The sequence below is a fragment of the Choloepus didactylus genome, chromosome 4, assembly GCF_015220235.1.
Source record: "Choloepus didactylus isolate mChoDid1 chromosome 4, mChoDid1.pri, whole genome shotgun sequence".
NCBI lineage: Eukaryota > Metazoa > Chordata > Mammalia > Pilosa > Megalonychidae > Choloepus > Choloepus didactylus.
This window is the reverse complement of record NC_051310.1, coordinates 165,094,406-165,112,368: the sequence shown is the minus strand read 5'-3', so window position 1 is coordinate 165,112,368 and position 17,963 is coordinate 165,094,406. Positions and strand designations below refer to the sequence as shown.

At 37.2% G+C, this 17,963-nt stretch overlaps 1 protein-coding gene across 3 annotated transcripts in view; it reads right to left on the bottom strand.

The window, feature by feature from the left end:
• SCFD1 (sec1 family domain containing 1) overlaps nt 1-17,963 on the bottom strand; it is a 187,270-nt gene that overhangs the window by 30,013 nt on the left and 139,294 nt on the right. For all 3 annotated transcript variants that reach the window (XM_037834730.1, XM_037834729.1, XM_037834731.1), the window contains exon 19: nt 16,664-16,739. In XM_037834730.1, coding sequence (XP_037690658.1) covers nt 16,664-16,739 — 76 coding nt within the window. The remainder of the gene's footprint in view (nt 1-16,663; nt 16,740-17,963) is intronic.

The window sequence follows — 17,963 nt, the reverse complement described above, 5'->3', positions numbered from 1 at the left end:
AACAGCAGATCTCAAGAGGCAGAAGAAAACTCTCAGGAACCAAAGAACAAGGCACCTGAAAGCCTACACACAAAAGAACAGATAGAGAAAAGAATGGAAAAATATGAACAACGTCTCTGGGAACTTAAGGACAAAATGAAAATCAGGAATGTATGTGTCATTGGTGTCCCCAAAGGAGAAGAGAAGGGAAAAGGGGCAGAAGCAATAATAGAGGAAATAACCAATGAAAATTTCCCATCTCTTATGAAAGACATAAAATTACGGATCCAAGAAGTGTACCATACACCAAACAGAATAGATCTGAATAGGACTATGTCAAAACACTGAATAATTAGATTATCAAACATCAAAGACAGAGAGAATCCTGAAAGCAGCAAGAGAAAAGCAATCCATCACATACAAAGGAAGCTTGATAAGACTATGTGTGGATTTCTCAATAGAAACTATGGAGGCAAGAAGAAAGTGGGGTGATACATTTAAGATACAAAAGAGAAAAACCACCAACCAAGAATCCTATATCCAGCAAAACTATCCTTCAGATATGAGGAAAAGCTTAAAATATTCTCTGACAGACAATGACAGAGTTTGTAAACAAGATACCTGCTCTACAGGAAACACTAAAGGAAGCACTGCAGACAGAAAGGAAAAGATAGGAGTGAGAGTTTGGAACACAATTTTGGGAGATAGTAGCACAGCAATGTAAGTACACTGAACAAAGATGACTGTGAGAATGGTTGAAAGAGGAAGGTTCGGACCATGTGGGTCACCAGAACATAAGACGAAGGATAAAGACTGGGACTGTGTAATTCAGGGAAACTTACGGTGCTCAATGATTGTAATAAAAGGCACAAATATGTTTTTATGTGAGGTAGAACAAATGAATGTCAACATTGCCAGGTGTTAAAAATAGGGTGGGATTGGGGGGAAAATACAATCAATGCAAACTACAGACTATAATTAATGGGAACACTGTATTATGCTTCCTTTAATATAACAAAGGCAATATACCAAAGCTAAATGCATATGGGGGGGTGGTAATAGGGGAAGGATATGGCACTCCTGGCATTGGTGATGTTCTCTGACTCTTTATACCACTTTAGGTTAATGCTATCTTTCCTTTTGTTGCTTTCTAGCTGTCATGTTTTTTGTTGTTCTTGTTTCATTTCTCTCTCTCTCTTTTTCTTTTGTCTCTCTGCCTTCTTTGACTCTTCCTCCTCCTTGGGGAAGACGTGGAGATGTCCTTATATAGATAGTGGTGATGGTGCTGAATACATAAATATGTGACTATACAGGGAACCAATGATTGTTTACTTAGGACAGAATGTATGGTGTGTGAACAAAACCATCTTAAAAGAAAGGTGTTGATGATGAAACCTTGATGGCACTATATTAAGTGAAATAAGACAGACACATAAAGGCAAATATTGCAGGATCTCACTGATATGAACTAATTATAATATGCAAATTCATCGACACGACATAAAAGTTATCAGGATATAGAATGAGGCTAAAGAAGAGGGAGTGTTTGCTTATTATGAGCAGAATGTTTAACTAGGGTGAACTTAAACGTTTGGAAATGGACAGAGGTGATGGTAGCATGTTGTGAGAATATCAGTGCTGAAAGGTGTGTGAAGGTGTTGGAAAGGGTAAGCCCAAGAGTCACGTATGTCACCAGAAGGAAAATTGGAGGTTAAAAGATGGGAATGTCTAAAACAGTGAATCTTGTCGTGGACAATGTCATGATTAACTGTACAAATATTAGAAATCCCTCCCATGAACCAGAACAAATGTATGACACTATAACTAGAAGTTAATAATAGAGAGGCATATAGGAATAAAATATATACCTATTGCAAACTATATACTACACAGTAGTATTTTAACATTCTTTCATCAACAGTAACAAATGACTATACCAAAACTATGAATCAATAATGGAGGCGGGGGTGGTAGGGGTATGGGAGTATTTGATTCCCCTTTTTTTTGTCTTTATTTCTTTTCTGGAGTAATGAAAATGTTCTAAAAATTGAAAAAAAATAGTTATTGTGGTGATACATGCATAGCTGTATGATGGTACCATGGGCAATTGATTGTACCCTTTGGATAGTTGTATGGTATGTGAACAATCTCAATAAAAAAAATATATATATATATATATATTTTTTATATATAAAATCTGTATTTTCTGTAGCACACTTAATAATTTAACTGGTATGGTTAGTTTATTCAAATGCCATAATTACATGGAACTTTGATAGGGAGTGAGATCTGGTTGGTTTGTACAGGTTAGTGTGAAACCCTGATAAATGCCAAAGTAATCTGGACAGAGAATAAAAATGGATTTGCAAAGCCCCTCTGACGGACTGGAGAAAAATGTGGAAATATTTAAACTTTGCCACCTGGGGAATTAATATTCTCACAAGCACTGGGGACTACCAATTTAGAAGGCTGAGCCCCTGATCTTGGGGCATGCCCTTATGAAGCAAAGGAGAGGCTAAACCTACTTATAACTGTGCCTAAGAGTCTCCCCCAGAGAACCTCTTTTGCTGCTCAGATGAGTCGTCTCTCTCTAAGCCCATTCGGCAGGTAATTTCACTGCCCTCTCCACTATGCGGGATATGAATCCCAGCAGTATAAATCTCCCTGGCAACGTGGGACATGACTCCCAGGGATGAGCCTGGACCAGGCATTGTGGGATTAAGAAAGTCTTCTTGACCAAAAGGGGGAAGAGAAATGAAACAAAATAAAGTTTCAGTGGCTGAGAGATTTCAAATAGAGTTAAGAGGTCATTCTGGAAGTTATTTTTATGCATTAAATAGATACCGCTTTTCAGTTTTTACTGTATTGGAATAGCTAGGAAGAAATACCTGAAACTGTTGAATAGTAACCCAGTAGCCTTGATTCTTGAAGACAATTGTACAACTATGTTGATTACACAGTATGACTGTGTGATTGTGAAAACCTTGTGATTCACACTCCCTTTATCCAGTGTATGGACAGATGAGTAGAAAAATGGGAATGAAATTAAATGGATAATGGGGGGGGGCAATGGGATGTTTTGGGAGTTTGTTTTTACTTACATTTTTATTCTTATTCTCTTTTTTTTTTGGAGTAATGAAAATGTTCAAAAATTGTGGTGATGAATGTACAACTATATGATGGTACTGTGAACAACTGATTGTACACTGTGGATGACTATAGGGTATGTGAATACATTTCAATAAAACTGAATTTAAAAAAAAACAAACACAAAAACAAAAACCTATCCACAAAGAAAAGCCCAAGACTAGAGGATTTCACAGGCAAATTTTACCAAGTATTCCAAGAAGAATTAATACCATTCCTGCTCAAACTTTTCCAAAAAAATTGAAAGTGAACACTAACTAACTCATTCTATGAAGCCAACATCAACCTAATACCAAAGCTGGATAAAGACACTACGAGAAAAGAAAACTTTAGACCAATCTCTCCAATGAATATGGTTGTAAAATTCCTCAAGAAAATATTTGCAAATCAAATCCAACAGCATATTAAAGGAATTATACACCATGACCAAGTGGGTTTTATTTCAGGTACACAAGGATGGTTCAATACAGGAAAATAAATCAATGTAACACCACATTAACAACTCAAAAGGGGAAAACCACATGATCATCTGAATTGAGGCAGAACAGGAATTTGAAAAATTCAGCATCCTTTCATGATAAAAACACTTCAAACAGTCAGAATCAAAGGAAACTTCCTCACTATGATAAAGGGCATATAAGAAAAACCCACAGCTAATATCACATTCAATAGTGAGACACTGAAAGCTTTCCCTCTAAGAACAGGAACAATACAAGGATGCCCACTGTCACCACTGACATTCAACAGTGTGCTAGAAATTCTAGTTAGAGCAATTAGGTAAGAAAAAGAAATAAAAAGCATCCAAACAGGAAAGGAAGAAGTAACACTGTCACTATTTGCAGATGACATGATCCTATATTTAGAAAATCCTGAGGGGGGGGCAGAACACATCAAACCTACTTGAGCTAATAAACAAGTTCAGCAAAGTGGTGGGATAGAAGATAAACACACAAAAATTAATGCTGTTTCTATAAAGTAGTAATGAGCTATCCAAGGAGGTAATCAAGAAAAAAAAAATTCCATTTACAAGTGCAACTGAAAGGATCAAGTATCTAAGAAAAAACTTAACCAATGATGTAAAGGACTTGCACAAAGAAAACTACAAAACATTGTTAAAAGAAATAAAAGAAGACCTAAATAAATGGAAAGACATTCCGTGTCAATAGACTGAAACGCTAAATGTCGTTAAGATGTTAATTGTACCCAAATTTGCACTGCATCAAATCTGCAGATCAATGAAAATTCCAACAGCTTACATTGCAGAAATGGAAAAGTTAATTATCAATTTTATTTGAAAGGGTAAGGGGCCTTGAACAGCCAAAAACATCTTGGAAAATAACGAAATGGGAGGCCTCACGCTTCCTGACACTAAAGCATATTTATAAAGCCACAGTGGTCAAAACAGCATAGTACTGGCATAAAGATAGATATATTGATCAATGGAATAGAATTAAGAATTCAGAAATAGACCGATCTACTGTCAACTTAATTTTGACAAGGCTCCCAAGTCCACTCAATGGGGACAGAACAGTCTCTTCAATAAATGGTTTTGGGAGAATTGGATACCCAAAACCAAAAGAATGAAGGAGCACCACATCTCACACTCTGTATAAAAATTAACTCAAAATGGATCAAAAACCTGAATATAAGAACTAGTACCATAAAACTCCTAAAAGAAAAAGAGAAACATCTTCGGGATCTAGTGGTAGGTTGCAGTTTCTTAGACTTTACACCCAAAGCACAAGCAACAAAAGGAAATAAAAAGATAAATGGGGAGGCGGGGCAAGATGGCAGACTGGTGAGCTGTATGTTTTAGTTACTCCTCCAGGAAAGTAGGTAGAAAGCCAGGAACTGCGTGGACTGGACACCACAGAGCAATCTGTCTTTGGGCATACTTCATACAACAATCATGAAAATGTCGAACTGCTGAGATCAGCGAAATCTGTAAGTTTTTGCGGCCAGGGGACCCGCGCCCCTCCCTGCCAGGCTCAGTCCCGTGGGAGGAGGGGCTGTCAGCTCCGGGAAGGAGAAGGGAGAACTGCAGTGGCAGCCCTTATCGGAAACTCATTCTACTGATCCAAACTCCAACCATAGATAGACTGAGACCAGACACCAGAGAATCTGAGAGCAGCCAGCCAGGCAGAGAGGAGACAGGCATAGAAAAAAAAACAACACGAAAAACTCCAAAATAAAAGCAGAGGATTTTTGGAGTTCTGGTGAACACAGAAAGGGGAAGGGCGGAGCTCAGGCCTTGAGGCGCATATGCAAATCCCGAAGAAAAGCTGATCTCTCTGCCCTGTGGACCTTTCCTTAACGGCCCTGGCTGCTTTGTCTGTTAGCATTTCAATAACCCATTAGATCGCTGAGGAGGGCCCCCCCTTTTTTTTTTTTTTTTAAATCCTTTTTTCTTTTTCTAAAACAATTACTCTAAGAAGCCTAATACAGAAAGCCTCAAAGACTTGCAATTTGGGCACGTCAAGTCAAGAGCAGAACTAAGAGAGCTCTGAGACAAAAGGCAATAATCCAGTGGCTGAGGAAATTCACTAAACACCATAACTTCCCAAGAAAAGGGGGGTGTCCGCTCACAGCCACCATCCTGGTGGACAGGAAACACTGCTGCCCATCGCCAGCCCCATAGCCCAGAGCTGCCCCAGACAACCCAGTGTGACGGAAGTGCTTCAAATAACAGGCACACACCACAAAACTGGGCGTGGACATTAGCCTTCCCTGCAACCTCAGCTGAATGTCCCAGAGCTGGGAAGGGGGAGCAGTGTGAATTAACAAAGCCCCATTCAGCCATCATTTCAGCAGACTGGGAGCCTCCCTACAGAGCCCAGCAGCCCAGAACTGCCCTGGGGGGATGGCACTCACCTGTGACATAGCACAGCCATCCCTCAACAGAGGACCCGGGGTGCACAGCCTGGAAGAGGGGCCCACTTGCAAGTCTCAGGAGCCATACGCCAATACCAAGGACTAGTGGGTCAGTGGCAGAGACAAACTGTGGCAGGACTGAACTGAAGGATTAGACTATTGCAGCAGCTTTAAAACTCTAGGATCACCAGGGAGATTTGATTGTTAGGGCCACCCCCCCTCCCCGACTGCCCAGAAACACGCCCCACATACAGGGCAGGCAACACCAACTACACACGCAAGCTTGGTACACCAATTGGGCCCCACAAGACTCACTCCCCCACTCACCAAAAAGGCTAAGCAGGGGAGAACTGGCTTGTGGAGAACAGGTGGCTCGTGGACACCACCTGCTGGTTAGTTAGAGAAAGTGTACTCCACAAAGCTGTAGATCTGATAATTTAGAGATAAGGACTTCAATTGGTCTACAACTCCTAAAAGAACCCTATCAAGTTCAGCAAATGCCACGAGGCCAAAAACAAGAGAAAATTATAAAGCATATGAAAAAACCAGACGATATGGATAACCGAAGCCCAAGCACCCAAATCAAAAGACCAGAAGAGACACAGCACCTAGAGCAGCTACTGAAAGAACTAAAGATGAACAATGAGACCATAGTACGGGATATGAAGGAAATCAAGAAGACTCTAGAAAAGCATAAAGAAGACATTGCAAGACTAAATAAAAAAATGGATGATCTTATGGAAATTAAAGAAACTGTTGACCAAATTAAAAAGATTCTGGACACTCATAGTACAAGACTAGAGGAAATTGAACAACGAATCAGTGACCTGGAAGATGACAGAATGGAAAATGAAAGCATAAAAGAAAGAATGGGGAAAAAAAATTGAAAAAATCGAAATGGACCTCAGGGATATGATAGATAATATGAAACGTCAAAATATAAGACTCATTGGTGTCCCAGAAAGGGAAGAAAAAGGTAAAGGTCTAGGAAGAGTATTCAAAGAAATTGTTGGGGAAAACTTTCCAAATCTTCTAAACAACATAAATACACAAATCATAAATGCTCAGCGAACTCCAAATAGAATAAATCCAAAAAAACCCACTCCGAGACATATACTGATCACACTGTCAAACACAGAAGAGAAGGAGCAAGTTCTGAAAGCAGCAAGAGAAAAGCAATTCACCACATACAAAGGAAACAGCATAAGGCTAAGTAGTGACTACTCAGCAGCCACCATGGAGGCAAGAAGGCAGTGGCACGATATATTTAAAATTCTGAAGGAGAAAAATTTCCAGCCAAGAATACTTTATCCAGCAAAGCTCTCCTTCAAATTTGAGGGAGAGCTTAAATTTTTCACAGACAAAGAAATGCTGAGAGAATTTGCTAACAAGAGACCTGCCCTACTGGAGATACTAAAGGGAGCCCTACAGACAGAGAAACAAAGACAGGACAGAGAGACCTGGAGAAAGGTTCAGTACTAAAGAGATTCGGTATGGGTACAATAAAGGATATTAATAGAGAGAGGGAAAAACATGGCAAACATAAACCAAAGGATAAGATGGCCAATTCAAGAAATGCCTTCACGGTTATAACGTTGAATGTAAATGGATTAAACTCCCCAATTAAAAGATACAGATTCCCAGAATGGATCAAAAAAAATGAACCATCAATATGTTGCATACAAGAGACTCATCTTAGACACAGGGACGCAAAGAAACTGAAAGTGAAAGGATGGAAAAAAATATTTCATGCAAGCTACAGCCAAAAGAAAGCAGGTGTAGCAATATTAATCTCAGATAAAATAGACTTCAAATGCAGGGATGTTTTGAGAGACAAAGAAGGCCACTACGTACTAATAAAAGGGGCAATTCAGCAAGAAGAAATAACAATCGTAAATGTCTATGCACCCAATCAAGGTGCCACAAAATACATGAGAGAAACACTGGCAAAACTAAAGGAAGCAATTGATGTTTCCACAATAATTGTGGGAGACTTCAACACATCACTCTCTCCTATAGATAGATCAACCAGACAGAAGACCAATAAGGAAATTGAAAACCTAAACAATCTGATAAATGAATTAGATTTAACAGACATCTACAGGACATTACATCCCAAATCACCAGGATACACATACTTTTCTAGTGCTCACGGAACTTTCTCCAGAATAGATCATATGCTGGGACATAAAACAAGCCTCAATAAATTTAAAAAGATTGAAATTATTCAAAGCACATTCTCTGACCACAATGGAATACAATTAGAAGTCAATAACCATCAGAGACTTAGAAAATTCACAAATACCTGGAGATTAAACAACACACTCCTAAACAATCAGTGGGTTAAAGAAGAAATAGCAAGAGAAATTGCTAAATATATAGAGACGAATGAAAATGAGAACACAACATACCAAAACCTATGGGATGCAGCAAAAGCAGTGCTAAGGGGGAAATTTATAGCACTAAACGCATATATTAAAAAGGAAGAAAGAGCCAAAATCAAAGAACTAATGGATCAACTGAAGAAGCTAGAAAATGAACAGCAAACCAATCCCAAACCAAGTACAAGAAAAGAAATAACAAGGATTAAAGCAGAAATAAATGACATAGAGAACAAAAAAACAATAGAGAGGATAAACATCACCAAAAGTTGGTTGTTTGAGAAGATCAACAAGATTGCCAAGCCCCTAGCTAGACTGACAAAATCAAAAAGAGAAAAGACCCATATAAACAAAATAATGAATGAAAAAGGTGACATAACTGCAGATCCTGAAGAAATTAAAAAATTTATAAGAGGATATTATGAACAACTGTATGGCAACAAACTGGATAATGTAGAAGAAATGGACAATTTCCTGGAAACATATGAACAACCTAGACTGACCAGAGAAGAAATAGAAGACCTCAACCAACCCATCACAAGCAAAGAGATCCAATCAGTCATCAAAAATCTTCCCACAAATAAATGCCCAGGGCCAGATGGCTTCACAGGGGAATTCTACCAAACTTTCCAGAAAGAACTGACACCAATCTTACTCAAACTCTTTCAAAACATTGAAGAAAATGGAACACTACCTAACTCATTTTATGAAGCTAACATCAATCTAATACCAAAACCAGGCAAAGATGCTACAAAAAAGGAAAACTACCGGCCAATCTCCCTAATGAATATAGATGCAAAAATCCTCAACAAAATACTTGCAAATCGAATCCAAAGACATATTAAAAAAATCATACACCATGACCAAGTGGGGTTCATTCCAGGCATGCAAGGATGGATCAACATAAGAAAAACAATCAATGTATTACAACACATTAAAAACTCGAAAGGGAAAAATCAATTGATCATCTCAATAGATGCTGAAAAAGCATTTGACAAAATCCAACATCCCTTTTTGATAAAAACACTTCAAAAGGTAGGAATTGAAGGAAACTTCCTCAACATGATAAAAAGCATATATGAAAAACCCACAGCCAGCATAGTACTCAATGGTGAGAGACTGAAAGCCTTCCCTCTAAGATCAGGAACAAGACAAGGATGCCCGCTGTCACCACTGTTATTCAACATTGTGCTGGAAGTGCTAGCCAGGGCAATCCGGCAAGACAAAGAAATAAAAGGCATCCAAATTGGAAAAGAAGAAGTAAAACTGTCATTGTTTGCAGATGATATGATCTTATATCTAGAAAACCCTGAGAAATCGACGATACAGCTACTAGAGCTAATAAACAAATTTAGCAAAGTAGCGGGATACAAGGTTAATGCACATAAGTCAGTAATGTTTCTATATGCTAGAAATGAACGAACTGAAGAGACACTCAAGAAAAAGATACCGTTTTCAATAGCAACTAAAAAAATCAAGTACCTAGGAATAAACTTAACCAAAGATGTAAAAGACCTATACAAAGAAAACTACATAACTCTACTAAAAGAAATAGAAGGGGACCTTAAAAGATGGAAAAATATTCCATGTTCATGGATAGGAAGGCTAAATGTCATTAAGATGTCAATTCTACCCAAACTCATCTACAGATTCAATGCAATCCCAATCAAAATTCCAACAACCTACTTTGCAGACTTGGAAAAGCTAGTTATCAAATTTATTTGGAAAGGGAAGATGCCTCGAATTGCTAAAGACACTCTAAAAAAGAAAAACGAAGTGGGAGGACTTACACTCCCTGACTTTCAAGCTTATTATAAAGCCACAGTTGCCAAAACAGCATGGTACTGGCACAAAGATAGACATATAGATCAATGGAATCGAATTGAGAATTCAGAGATAGACCCTCAGATGTATGGCCGACTGATCTTTGATAAGGCCCCCAAAGTCACCGAACTGAGCCATAATGGTCTTTTCAACAAATGGGGCTGGGAGAGTTGGATATCCATATCCAAAAGAATGAAAGAGGACCCCTACCTCACCCCCTACACAAAAATTAACTCAAAATGGACCAAAGATCTCAATATAAAAGAAAGTACCATAAAACTCCTAGATGATAATGTAGGAAAACATCTTCAAGACCTTGTATTAGGCGGCCACTTCCTAGACTTTACACCCAAAGCACAAGCAACAAAAGAGAAAACAGATAAATGCGAACTCCTCAAGCTTAGAAGTTTCTGCACCTCAAAGGAATTTCTCAAAAAGGTAAAGAGGCAGCCAACTCAATGGGAAAACATTTTTGGAAACCATGTATCTGACAAAAGACTGATATCTTGCATATACAAAGAAATCCTACAACTCAATGACAATAGTACAGACAGCCCAATTATAAAATGGGCAAAAGATATGAAAAGACAGTTCTCTGAAGAGGAAATACAAATGGCCAAGAAACATATGAAAAAATGTTCAGCTTCACTAGCTATTAGAGAGATGCAAATTAAGACCACAATGAGATACCATCTAACAGCGGTTAGAATGGCTGCCATTAAACAAACAGGAAACTACAAATGCTGGAGGGGATGTGGAGAAATTGGAACTCTTATTCATTGTTGGTGGGACTGTATAATGGTTCAGCCACTCTGGAAGTCAGTCTGGCAGTTCCTTAGAAAACTAGATATAGAGCTACCATTCGATCCAGCGATTGCACTTCTCGGTATATACCCGGAAGATCGGAAAGCAGTGACACGAACAGATATCTGCACGCCAGTGTTCATAGCAGCATTATTCACAATTGCCAAGAGATGGAAACAACCCAAATGTCCTTCAACAGATGAGTGGATAAATAAAATGTGGTATATACACACGATGGAATACTATGCGGCAGTAAGAAGGAACGATCTCGTGAAACATATGACAACATGGATGAACCTTGAAGACATAATGCTGAGCGAAATAAGCCAGGCACAAAAAGAGAAATATTATATGCTACCACTAATGTGAACTTTGAAAAATGTAAAACAAATGGTTTATAATGTAGAATGTAGGGGAACTAGCAGTAGAGAGCAATTAAGGAAGGGGGAACAATAATCCAAGAAGTACAGATAAGCTATTTAACGTTCTGGGGATGCCCAGAAATGACTATGGTCTGTTAATTTCTGATGGATATAGTAGGAACAAGTTCACAGAAATGTTGCTATATTAGGTAACTTTCTTGGGGTAAAAAGTAGGAACATATTGGAAGTTCAGCAGTTATCTTAGGTTAGTTGTCTTTTTCTTACTCCCTTGTTATGGTCTCTTTGAAATGTTCTTTTATTGTATGTTTGTTTTCTTTTTAACTTTTTTTTTCATACAGTTGATTTAAAAAAGAAGGGAAAGTTAAAAAAAAAAAAAAAAAAAAAAGAAAAACAAGGAAAAAAAAAATGTAGTGCCCCCTTGAGGAGCCTGTGGAGAATGCAGGTGTATTGGCCTACCCCACCTCCATGGTTGCTAACATGACCACAGACATAGGGGACTGGTGGTTTGATGGGTTGAGCCCTCTACCATAAGTTTTACCCTTGGGAAGACGGTTGCTGCAAAGGAGAGGCTAGGCGTCCCTATATTTGTGCCTAAGAGTCTCCTCCTGAATGCCTCTTTGTTGCTCAGATGTGGCCCTCTCTCTCTGGCTAAGCCAACTTGAAAGGTGAAATCACTGCCCTCCCCTCTACGTGGGATCAGACACCCAGGGGAGTGAATCTCCCTGGCAACGTGGAATATGACTCCTGGGGAGGAATGTAGACCTGGCATCGTGGGACGGAGAACATCTTCTTGACCAAAAGGGGGATGTGAAAGGAAATGAAATAAGCTTCAGTGGCAGAGAGATTCCAAAACGAGCCGAGAGGTCACTCTGGTGGGCACTCTTACGCACACTTTAGACAACCCTTTTTAGGTTCTAAAGAATTGGGGTAGCTGGTGGTGGATACCTGAAACTATCAAACTACAACCCAGAACCCATGAATCTCGAAGACAGTTGTATAAAAATGTAGCTTATGAGGGGTGACAAGGGGATTGGGAAAGCCATAAGGACCACACTCCACTTTGTCTAGTTTATGGATGGATGAGTAGAAAAATAGGGGAAGGAAACAAACAGACAAAGGTACCCAGTGTTCTTTTTTACTTCAATTGCTCTTTTTCACTCTAATTATTATTCTTGTTATTTTTGTGTGTGTGCTAATGAAGGTGTCAGGGATTGATTTAGGTGATGAATGTACAACTATGTAATGGTACTGTAAACAATCGAAAGTACGATTTGTTTTGTATGACTGCGTGGTATGTGAATATATCTCAATAAAATGATGATAAAAAAAAAAAAGATAAATGGGAACTACTCAAAATCAAATATTTCAGTGCCTCAAAGGACTTTGTCAAAAGGGTGAAATGGCAACTGACTCAATGGGAAAAAATATTTGGATACCACATATCTGATAAGAGTTTGATCGCCAGAATATATAAGGAAATACTACAACTCAACAAAAAAAGACAAATAACCCAATTTAAAAACGGGTGAAAGATATGAATAGACATTTTTCCAAAGAGGAAACACAGATGGCTAAAAAGCACATGAAAAGATACTCAGTTTCACTAGCTATTAAGGAAATGCAAATAAAAACCACAATGAGACATCTCACATCTACTAGAATGGCTGCTATTAAACAAACAGGAAACTACAAGTGTTGGAGAGGATGTGGAGAAACTGGAACATTTATTCACTGCTGATGGAAATGTAAAATGGTACAGCCACAGTGGAAGACAGTTTGGTGGTTCTTAGCTAAGTAGAGAGTTGCCTTAAGACCTGGCAATCGTGCTACTCAGGATATACCCGAAGATCTGACAGCAGGGACATGAACTGACATTTGCACACTGATGTTCATGGTGGCATTATTCACAATTGTGAAAAGATGGTAACAACCCAAGTGTCCATCAACCGATGAATGGAGAAACAAAATGTGGTATACACACATGATGGAAAATTATTCATCAGTAAGAAGGAATGAAGTCCTGAAGCATGCAACAACATGGATGAATCCTGAGGACATTAAGTGAAATAAATCAGACACAAAAGGACAGATATCTTAAGATCTCACTGATACAAAATAACTATAATATGTAAACTTAAATACATAAAATATAGAATACAGATTACCAGGATATAGAAAGAGGCTAAAGAATGAGGAGTGGTTGCTTAATATGTGTTGAATGTTTAACAAGGTTGAACTCAAATGTCTGGAAATGGATAGAGGTGATGGTAGCACATTATTCTGAGAATAATTAACAGTACTGAATGATGTGTGAATGTGATAGAAATGGAAAGTTTAGGGTCATGTATGTTACCAGAAGGAAAGTTGGACGTTAAAACATGGGCATGTATATAACACAGTGAATCTTGTGGAGGACAATGACTGTGATTAATTGTACCAATACAAAAAAGTTCCTTCATGAATTAGGACAAATGTACAACACAATTACAAGGAGTCAATAATAGAGGGGTATATGGGAAAAAATAAACATTGCAAATTATGGATGATAGTTAACAGTAATAGTTTAATAGTTTTTCATCAACAATAACAAATATACCACACCAATACTATGGTATATTGGGGTATAATAATGGGGGGGATAAGGGATATGGGAGAGTTTGGATTTTCTTTTTAATTTTTATTTCTTTTCTGGGGTAATGAAAGCTTTCTAAAATTGATCATGGGGATGTATGAACAACTAGCTGATGACACTGTGAGCCACTGATTATATACTTCAGATGATCTGTATGGTGTGCAAATATATCTCAATAAAATTGCATTTAAAAATACACTACAGGCATATAACAGCAGATTTGAACAGGAAGAAGAAAGAATCAGCGTAATGGAAGATAAGACATTTGAAATCTTACAGACAGAAGAAAAGATAGCGAAAAAAAGGAAAAATCTGAATAGGGTCTAAAGGAATTGAATGACAGCATGAAGAGCACAAACATACATATCAGGGTATCCCAGAAGGAAAAGAGAAAGGAAAAGGGGCAGAAACAATATTTGGGAAAATGATGGCTGAAAATTTGCCTACTCTTCCAAAAGACATAAATACACATGTCCAAGAAGCACAATGTACTCCAAATGGAGTAAGTCCTAATCGACCTACTCTGAAACACATACTAATCAGAATGTCAGATGATAAAGATAAAGGTAGAATCCTGAAAGCAACAAGAGAAAAGTGATTCATCACACACAATAAGATAAAGGGCCAATTTCTCATTAGATACCATAGAGTTGAGAAGGTAGCAGTATGATATATATAAGGTATTGAAAGAGAAAAACTACTAGCCTACAATCTTTGTCCCGCAAAACCGTCCTTCAAAAATGAGGGAGAGTTCAAAATACTCACAGACAGACAGAAACTGAAAGAGTTCCTCAACAAGAGACCTGCCTCATACTGACAGTAGTTCTGCAGGCTGAAAGGAAAGGACAGGAAAGAGAGGCTTGGAGGAGATTGCAGAAATGAAGATGATCAGTAAGGGCAACTAAGAGGGTGAAAAGAGAGACAAAAGTAAAACATAAAAACCAGAGGATAAGATGGTTGAAGTAAGTACAGCCTTTACAGTAATATCATTGAATGTTAATGGATTAAATTCTCCAATCAAGACACAAATTGGCAGAATTGATCATAGCGGCATTATTCACAATTGCCAAAAGATGGAAACCTAAGTGTCCATCAACCGAAGTATGGATAAACAAAATGTGCTACATACATACGATGGGATATTATTCAGCTGTAAAATGGAATGAAGTCCTGATGCATATGACAACATGGATGAACCTTGAGGATGTTATGTTGAATGAAATAAGCCAGACAAGAAAGGACAAATATTGTATGGTCTCACTAATATGAACTAATTATAATAAGCAAATGGATCTCATTAGAATCTAGAATATAGGTTACCAGGAAGAAGAATGAGGGTGAATGGGAAGCAGATGCAGTCTTTTTAATTAGATCAATTGTAAATGTTTAGAAATGCATAGAGGTGATGGTAGCACAGTATTTTGAGTGTAATTAACAATGCTGAATCATATGTGTGAATGTGGTTGAAAGGAGGAGTTTAGGGTTGTTTATGTCACAAGAAAGAAAGGTAGAGGATAAAACATGGGGCCGTATAACACAGTGAACCCTGCTGTGGGCAACAAAGATGGTTAATAGTATAAAAATAAGCAGGTTCTTTCATGAACTAGAACAAATGTATGTCACCATTACAAGGTGCTAATAATAGGGTGGAATATGGGGGAAAATACATCTAATGCAACCTATGAATATAGTTAACAGTAATATTTTAATATTCTTTCATCAGTTGTAACAAAGGTACCAAACCAATGCTAAGTGTCAGTAAGGGGGTGGGGTGGGGTGGTATAAGGGCTATGGGTTTTTTCTTTTTGGAGTAACGAAAATGTTCTAAAATTGTGGTGATTAATGCACAACTCTGTGATTATATTAAGAGCCACTGATTGTACACTTTGGATGGATTGTATGCTATGTGAATATATTTCAATAAAACCACTTAAAAAGTTTAAGTGTAGTAGATGAAACAAGAATGGCTGAATGTTGAGTACCGAAGGTCAGTGAAAAGGGTTCAGGACAATTTAATATACTAATGCATACTTGAAATTTTTCATAATAAATTTCTTAAAAAAAAAAATCCTGTTTGAAAAGAAACCAAGACAATTAATGACTCTATGAAGCAAAATATTTATACATTAGAATAAAAGAAAAACCATGAAAACCCAAAAATCATTTTTAAAATGTCCTATCTGTAAAACCAAGACTGTCATTCCAAAACATATTTTCTCCTTATAATGATATATTTATTCCAATTTACAAAAAGTTGCCTTTAGACTATTAAGTTCATTGGCTTATTACTATTATCTTAAAATATATTAAAATTTTAAATGATGTTATGTTATATGCAGTTCAATATTCTGAATAGGTTATTTGTTACAATTAACACACTTTCACAAAACTGACATTTAAGGAAAATCAAAATGTCAGTAAAGTACAAATCAGCAGATCTTTAAAAAAAGGTAATATGAAATTATGGAGCTCTGAACTACACATGTAAAAATACCCTCATATTCTTAAACATATCAATAAATGAACAGTTTATTTTATTCCCTACCTTTGTAAGTCGAATAAAACCTGAAGTTGTCGCATGTGATCAATCTTTGAATGTATATTCAAAATATACTAGTATGTTTTCTAACAACTATACTTACTTGTTGTTTCAATACCAGGTTCTTCACTCCTTCCACCACAAACTGTGATCCTGTATTCATGACTCGTGATAAGAGCCTAGGGGCAAAAGAGTAAAGAAGACCACCTTAAGTATAAATTACCTCTCCAATTTGTTACAGATAGAATATTTGTCTGATTATATAGCAAAAGATACATGCGACGGCTCACTGTACCATCTATGTTTTCACTAAACAGAAAGGTTTGGGCTGCAATTTTATTTGACAATAAAATAGTAATAAAATACTCTGATTAGTAAATAATTACTAATAAAATATAAAAATAAAGACTGTCTTCAAATTATTTTAATTGCTTAGTCTTAGTTACAGTTTTTAGCCAAATCATAATTTGAAGAGAATTCCTTGCTTTCCTAGTTATCTCAATGCTAAAACAGTAATACTAAACATAGTAAATCAGACAAGTTGCTTTCAGTATTCAAAACATACTAATATTGAAAATATGTATGCCTCTAAGTATTAGAAATTAGTCAAATGTTAATGTTCTCTGAATTACAGCAGGTGGATCCATTCTTGCATTGTGTATTCTCTCCCTGCCTTTATACATAAAATCTATCCTATAAAAATGTGAAGTGCAAACATACTTAACAAATTTTACCTCAATATTGAAGAATGATTACCATCTGGATTTTGAACAGCAGCAACAACAATAACAACAACAACAACAAATGAACTGTCATATTGGGTTATATCTGTGGATCAAATAGTCTCTCACATGGGATCAAAGGATACTTTGTGGGACAGAGTAACCCTGAATTGCATCAGAAGGCTGGGGTTATTTTTCTTAATACATATTTTCTTAAAATCCCCCAAATCTATAAGATCTAACAGGCTTTTAATATTTGATAAGATTTTAAGACATGAAAATGTAAAGTATATTTTATTAAATACATGGCAGTACTTTTCCAAAAAAATATTTTCCTTTTCCCAAACTTGTTAGTTCCTTCTGAAAGTAAGAGATGGCCGGAAGGAAATTCTTTCATTAATAGTAACAAAAGATAGTAATCTTTATTGTAACGAATGAATGAGGCAATTCCTGGACCAGACATCTCTGAGGGGGTATGCTAAGCTATACTGCACTATCTGAACGTGAGGTCAGCTGGATTCATTTTGCCAAGCACCTACAGGTCTTGCCTTAGGCTGAGCATATTTGTTTTTTGGGAACTGTTTCATTAAAAATAGTAGGCTCAGAGTGGAACAAGGATAAATCTGCTTTCCTCTGTGCCTCAATGCTTTTATTCTAGCTGTAAAAAGGAAGTTAGGAATG